This window comes from Hemiscyllium ocellatum, chromosome 4 (genome assembly GCF_020745735.1).
Source record: "Hemiscyllium ocellatum isolate sHemOce1 chromosome 4, sHemOce1.pat.X.cur, whole genome shotgun sequence".
NCBI lineage: Eukaryota > Metazoa > Chordata > Chondrichthyes > Orectolobiformes > Hemiscylliidae > Hemiscyllium > Hemiscyllium ocellatum.
Genome location: NC_083404.1, coordinates 71438154 through 71445139, shown reverse-complemented (window position 1 = coordinate 71445139; position 6986 = coordinate 71438154). Strand labels below are relative to the sequence as shown.

The following is a 6986-nucleotide window of genomic DNA, read 5'->3' as shown; positions in this document are numbered from 1 at the left end:
ATACATTGAATGTGCTGTTAGCGTTTGATTCGATGAATGAATGCAGATTGTTTCATGGAATTAAACTCAAGACAATGATTTAATGATCCAAGCTTTTCTCCTTAAATTAACACGTTCAGTTGGTTTCATTGAATCAATGAGTAACGGTGGAGCAGGGGAAGTATTCCCTTCGGTGTTCTGGGGGGGTGGGGATAGTGACAGTTGGGTCTGTGGAGGGCATGTCAGCAGAACGCAATCTGCATTCATTCATTCATTGAATCAAATGCCAACAGCACATTCAATGTATCGAACATTATTCATTGATTTAATGTAACAAACTTAACATATTCATTCAGTGAATCAAACTGAATTCAAACATTATTCAATGAAACAAAATGCATGCGTTAATTCAAATAAAACAAATTTGTCTCTATGAAAGAATCTGCATTCATTCTTTCATTGAAACTTCAATCGTACATTCAATAAATCAAACGTTATTCATTGATTCCATGCTTAACACATTGGTCTGTATAATTTACTGAAATTGAATAAATTCAGACCAGGGTATTTGGTTCCAATAATTTATTCTACTATTCATCAATCTTACATTGCAGTATTGTGATAATTCTAAGCTTATTTTAAATAGTTTTGTTAGGTAGCTGTAACTCCACAAAGACATTAATACTGCTGTGGAAGACAAAGGAAATAAAAGCTGCTGTATTTATTTACAATTCACGTCCAAAATCTGTAAACATTCAGGCTACATCCTAACAAAGATACAGAACATTAGACAGAAATGATCTCTGTATTTTTCACATTCAGCATAAATAAACAGTCCACAAAATTAATATGCCCTTTATGAATGCAGCAACTGTCTCCCATCAGTTTAACATTTTAAATTTGTAAATCTGTACAAGACTACAACAAAAACCAATAAAATTAATTGGCCTGCGTTTATTTCTGTCATAATTCAAAGTGCCATAAACAACTCACCATTTCATTTTCTCAACTGAGGAACAATGCAGTACTTTGATTTACAGAGTATTATAATACAATGCAGCTGAATAGCTGGATTTTCAGCACGAAGAAAATCAATTTCACACTCAGAACAGGAATAATTTGTAAAACACAATCAGGTTCTAGACTTGACAAAATACGAAGAAAACCTGCAATAGGGTTTAGTTATTTTCATTCTGAAACTGTTTTGTTAATCTCTAGATGGCATTAATCATTTGCAGTGACCAAGGCATAAATGACCAAGCCTGCCAAGGTTGTTCGACATTACTTGACAATAACCTGTAAATTCCACAAGTCTATAGAATTATCCTAACATCTACAGTATCGATTACTATTCTGTTTTAGAGTGGTGTCAGCTACTCACAACATACACCCACTGACAGACAGCACAACTATGGGTGCTTGGGAGTTTGGTGTGCTATGAAGCTAAACAGTAGAATAAATCTGACCAATAAATACAGTATAAGCTTCTTCACGTTTGCAGGAAACTACACAGGCATAACAAAAATACCCTGCAAAATTCTGCTGTCATTTATCCAGCAACATGAGGCTTCTTCCTGAATACGTTTTCTTTCATTGGTTTTGCCACAGAACAGCATCAAGCCCTATACAGGCTGAATGTGACACGTGTTTTTGCCAGTTGACCCAAAATGTTGACAGCATCAGTCTCAAAGCTGCAGCACCACCATCAGTGACAGCATTACCCAGATACGTTTTTCAAACAGAAGTAAATAGAATTTGTTAGGGTGATTTCTGACCCCATCATTTTAGTGCAACTATGACTTGTCAGGGTTCAGTTTAATGGGATTGGGTTTGCCAAAACTTCAGAGTATGTGGCTGGTGTTTTGACTTTTAAAAACATGTATTTGTTACATTCTTAGATTGGGCTCAGATCGAATTTTTCTTTACAGATCTGCTAACAAATGTGGTGGCCCAACTGACGATAATTTTTTTTTGATTTGCCTAGATTCAACTTCATTATCGATGCTTGGTCAGATTTAGGGTCTTACATCGGACACATTGAATTCCTTCAGTGCTTATGTAAAGATTTGTCCTTTCACTCAAATGCCCATATTTCAATGTCCTGTACGTAGAAGTCTTCCCTTTTAGAAAGGATGCAGTTGTCGAACGTTTTACATGAGTGGCTACGTCCGTGGTATAGATCCCCATCCAACCACAATCCAATTTCTCCTCTATAAAGAAAAAAGGCCATCAGTTGGAGAACCATGATCAAAAATAGGTTAATCAACTTAAGACTTCTTTTGCATTGCAAGGTGCTTTATAAGGATAACAACAAAACAGGCTAAAATCATTAGCGTGGACACTTTAGAAAATACAAACTTTAGAAGTACTGTCTAAAATGTTGGTTAGGCTGCAGCTCGAGTATTGTTGTGATTGCACTGGGCAGACTGCAGAGAAGATGGACTTGGATAATGCAGGAATTTTAGCTATTAAGAGAGATCAGACAGACTGCAGTTATTTTCCTTAGAGCAGAGGAAATTGAAAGGGGATATAGAAAACATAGAATCCCTACAGAAAGGAAATTTGGCCAAACAAAGTTCACACCGACCCCCCCAAGGAGTATCCCAACCAGACCCATATCCCTACCCTATTACTCTAAATTTCCCTTGACTAATGCACCTAATCTCCACACCCATGAACACAATGGGCACTTTAGCACAGCCAAACCTGCACATTTACAGACTGCGGGAGGAAACTGGAGAACCCATGCAGACACTGGGAGAAGGCCTGTGTGGAGTCTGCACAGTCGCCCGAGGCTGGAATCAAACCCAGGTCCCTGGCATTATGAGACAGCAGTGCTACCACTGAGCCACATGATTGAGATGTGGAAATTATGAGGGGCATAGATAGCGAAGACAGTAATTCTTTCCCTTGATGCAAGTCTCTATGACTGGAAGCACAAAATTAAGTATAAAGTTATGAAAAAATTCAGGGGAAAGCTGAGTTTTGAAAGGCTTTGGTAATGGTTAGTGAGAGATGTGCTGAGAGGACTGTCCAGATTTGAGTTACGCATATCAGTTTATAATTTATACCGCATTACCTGCAATTTGCCCTTACATTTAATTCATGCTGAATTTGTGACAGATTGTTACAGAAAACATTGCATCTTTAAACAGGGTTTTCATTAGAGTTGCTTGGTAAGTTTGGCTCTTTTTTCCATTTTGGATTGCAATGGGATCTTAAAAAAATTTGGGGCTATTGCAGGCTGATTCGTGAAGACCATAAAACAGAAAAACACTCAACTTTTGCAGAATTTAAATAATCAAGATTCCATATTTCCTGTATTCATTAGGAAATCAACGTGAGTACCTTTAGGGCTCAGGCTTTTATGAGAATAGTCAGAGTCATAGATATACACAACACAGAAAACGACTATTAGGCCCATCACATCCACACCAGTCAAAAACAATACCTAACTATTTTAATCCCATTGTTCAGCATTTGGCTTACAACCTTGGCATTGCATTCACAGATCTAAATACTTCTTAAATGCGATGAGGATTTCTGCCTCAATCACTCTAACAGGCAGTGAGTTCCAGATTCCCACTACCCTCAGTCCCCACACTTACTCTAAACCTTACCTTACCTTAAAACTATGCCCCCAGTTGCTGAATCCTCCATCGAGAGGGAAGACTTTTCACCACTTACCCTATCTCTGTTCCTCAAATTTTACAGATGCCAATCATGTCCCCTCAATCTCCTCTGCGCTAAGGAAAACAACCCATTTGTCCAGACTCTCTTAATAAATAAAACTCTCCAGCCCAATCCTGGTCAATCTCCTCTGCACTCTCTTCAATGCAGTCACATCTCTCCTCTTATGTGGATCCCAGAAAATGGCATACATAATTAGTTGTGGCCCATCCATCGTTTTTCATAGTCCTCGCATCATTTCTTCACTCTTAAACTCTTTGTAAGTAAAGCCAAGTATACCTTCTTAAACACTTTCTCTATCTGTCCTGCAATTTTAAGGGGTCGGTGTATACTCACATCAAGATCTTTCTGATTCTCTGTGCTTGCCTACTATTTTTTGCATACTCCCTGCCTTGTCTGTTCTGTCCAAATGCATCATCTCACATTTATCCGGACTGAACTCTATTTGTCACTGATGAGCCATCTGACCGGATGTCGATATCTCCCAATAATCTAAGGCTGTCCTCCTATTCACTATCCTAGTGATTATCGTATTAAGACTCCTATATTCCAGGTTAAATTATTTATATGAACCACAAATAGGAAGGGTTCCAATACTGACTGCTGTGGGATGCCCACTGGACACCATGTAAACCTTTTCAAAAGCCCTGCTGAAGTCCAAGTGAAATGCATCAAAAACATTGCACTAATGAATGCCTTGGAACAATCACAAAATAATTTGAAAATTGCAGCTTAGAAAACAGGAATCAGCTTAAAATCACGAGCTGAGACAGACAGGATTTGGTAACAATGGATTCATCATTTGGAGTTTAAGCAAGAGCAGAATATTCTTAATGATATAAATTGAGGAAGCTAGACATCAATTGGAATTTAAAGGAGGAAGAGCAACAAAAGGTAGAAATTGAACTGGGTCTCCGGCGCTGTGAGGCAGCAGCACCAACCACTGAGTCACTGTGCCGCTCCGAATGGGAAATATTATTCTCGTACTGGTGTCCAATAAATGCCTTATGTGGATGCGATTTATATATTTTGTAAAACGTCAGTCATCTTTAGACAGAGATAATGATCAATAATCAAGCAGCAGCAGAAAAACGAATACCAAATATTATTTTTTGTTTGTTTAGAATCCCTGCTGTGTGGAAACAGGCCCTTAGGCCCAACAAGTCCACACCAACCCTCTGAAGAGTATCCACACAAACTCATTCCTCAACATTTACCACTGACCAATGCACCTAACCTCTCTATCCCTGAACACTATGGACAATTTTGCACGACCAATTCACCTAACCTGCACGTCTTTGGATTGAGGGACGAAACCCAAGCAGACATGGGGAGAATGTGCAAACTCCACACAGCCTGAGGCTGGAATCAAAAGATCAGCCTACTTCAGTTAGCAGCACTGTATTCAAGCAGTACTCCCAGCAACTCAATCAAGCACTTCCTCTGATCCAGCTTAACAAATCATTCAAAGCATTGGTCTTTGCAGAATGGAACAGCTGCTGTGTTATCTATTAACAAAGATGTGGAGGTGCCAATATTGTACTGGGATGAACAAGGTCAGAAGTCACACAACGCCAGGTTATAGCCCAATAGGTTTATTTAAAATCACAACCTTTTAGAGCACTGACAAAGCAGAAGTGCTCCGAAAGCTTGGGATTTCAAATAAACCAGTTGGACCAAAACCGGGTATCATGTGAATTCTGATCCTATTAGCAAAGGCCATGTTCTATAATAAATTGTGTGAAGTTTTATTTGATGTGATATGCTCCTGTTAAACATCAATATACAACTGTGACCAACTATTCTTCCAACATTATTAACAATACTCATTTTAAAAAAATGCTGTTCACATGTGGGCGGCACGGTGGCACAGTGGTTAGCACTGCTGCCTCACAGCGCCTGAAGACCCGGGTTCAATTCCCGACTCAGGCGATTGACTGTGTGGAGTTTTCACGTTCTCCCCGTGTCTGCGTGGGTTTCCTCCGGGTGCTCCGGTTTCCTCCCACAGTCCAAAGATGTGCGGGTCAGGTGAATTGGCCATGCTAAATTGCCCGTAGTGTTAGGTAAGGGGTAATGTAGGGGTATGGGTGGGTTTCGCTTCGGCGGGTCGGTGTGGACTTGTTGGGCCGAAGGGCCTGTTTCCACACTGTAAGTCTAATCTATAATCGATAATTTTGGTTAAAAATGCATCTAATTCTTTGTAGTACTGGCCAAAATTCCTTAGAATCTGAAAACAAAACTATCAACTTAATATGCTATGAAAACATCATTTACCCTCCACCACCGAAGGCCAAGGAATCCATATCTCCTTTTATGAAGAACATATTATCACCTGTCCACTTGAATATCTGTAAAACAATAATTTGCTTCACTTAGAAAAGTGTTTGTGTAACGCTGTAATACTTGTACTATAATAATAAACTTAGTCCGGCAACTTCCATTCAATACCAAATGCTGTATATTCAGCTACTTGGCTACTTTGACATGGTTTCTCCAGGGAAGTTATTTTGTTTTTAGGTGAAATTCTAAACATGTTTCAAATATTCAAATGTGTTTTGCATAACTTTATTTACAAAGCAACACATTTCAAGGAATTCGCAAACACAGAATCACAGAGTGGTTATAACACAGGAGGCAGCCATTTGTTTCATCTTGCCTATGCGGACTCCCTGCAAAATACACAACTACTCCTGGTCCCACACCCTGTAGCTCTTCAGATTATTAATTCCCTGTATGAAGGCCTTCGTGAAATGAATTCCAACACACTTTCGAGCAGTGTTTTCCCAGACCCTTCTGTGAAAACAGGTTTGTTCATGTTTCATCTGGCCCTTCACTTCAGATCAGTGTTATCTAATCCTTGATCCTCTCTTGAGGGGCTCTTGTGATGCAGTGGTAATGTCCCTGGACCAGGAAAGCCTGGATTCAAGACCCACCTGCTCCAGAGGTGTGACATAGCTGAACAATGGGAACAGGTTCTTCCTATCAGCTTTGCTATTTCGAATACTTTCCCAATTTCTAGCTGACTTGCAAATCTGCAGGTACAACCAACTGACTGCAACATGTCTGGAGAGGCTAGCAGAACAAAAAAAATTAATAGAGAAATGAGGGATAATGTACTTTCAAACAGGTTCTGAACAGACAATTGCTTGACCATCTTCTGAGAAGTTCTGAATTCTGGAAACACAACATTAACTGATTTCTCTCCACAGATACTGCCAGACCTGCTCAGCTTTTCAAGCAATTTCTGTTTTTGCTCTCATCTTCCATAATTTGTGCATAATTTCCCTGAAATTGCTGCTTCCACTTTACAATTGCAC

At 39.4% G+C, this 6986-nt stretch overlaps 1 protein-coding gene across 12 annotated transcripts in view; it reads right to left on the bottom strand.

The window, feature by feature from the left end:
• Window positions 1-559: 559 nt before the first annotated feature.
• The window catches only part of oxr1a (oxidation resistance 1a), a 524990-nt gene continuing 518563 nt past the window's right edge, over window positions 560-6986 (bottom strand). For 6 of the 12 annotated variants that reach the window (XM_060823372.1, XM_060823374.1, XM_060823371.1 and 3 more), the window contains 2 exons: window positions 5944-6017; window positions 561-2189 (listed from right to left, as the gene is read on the bottom strand). In XM_060823372.1, the coding sequence (XP_060679355.1) occupies window positions 2054-2189; window positions 5944-6017 (210 nt within the window). In that variant the 3' untranslated portion in view covers window positions 561-2053. Of the gene's footprint in view, window positions 2190-5943; window positions 6018-6986 lie in introns of all 12 variants that reach the window. The other 6 variants (XM_060823380.1, XM_060823381.1, XM_060823382.1 and 3 more) reach the window with 3 other exon arrangements.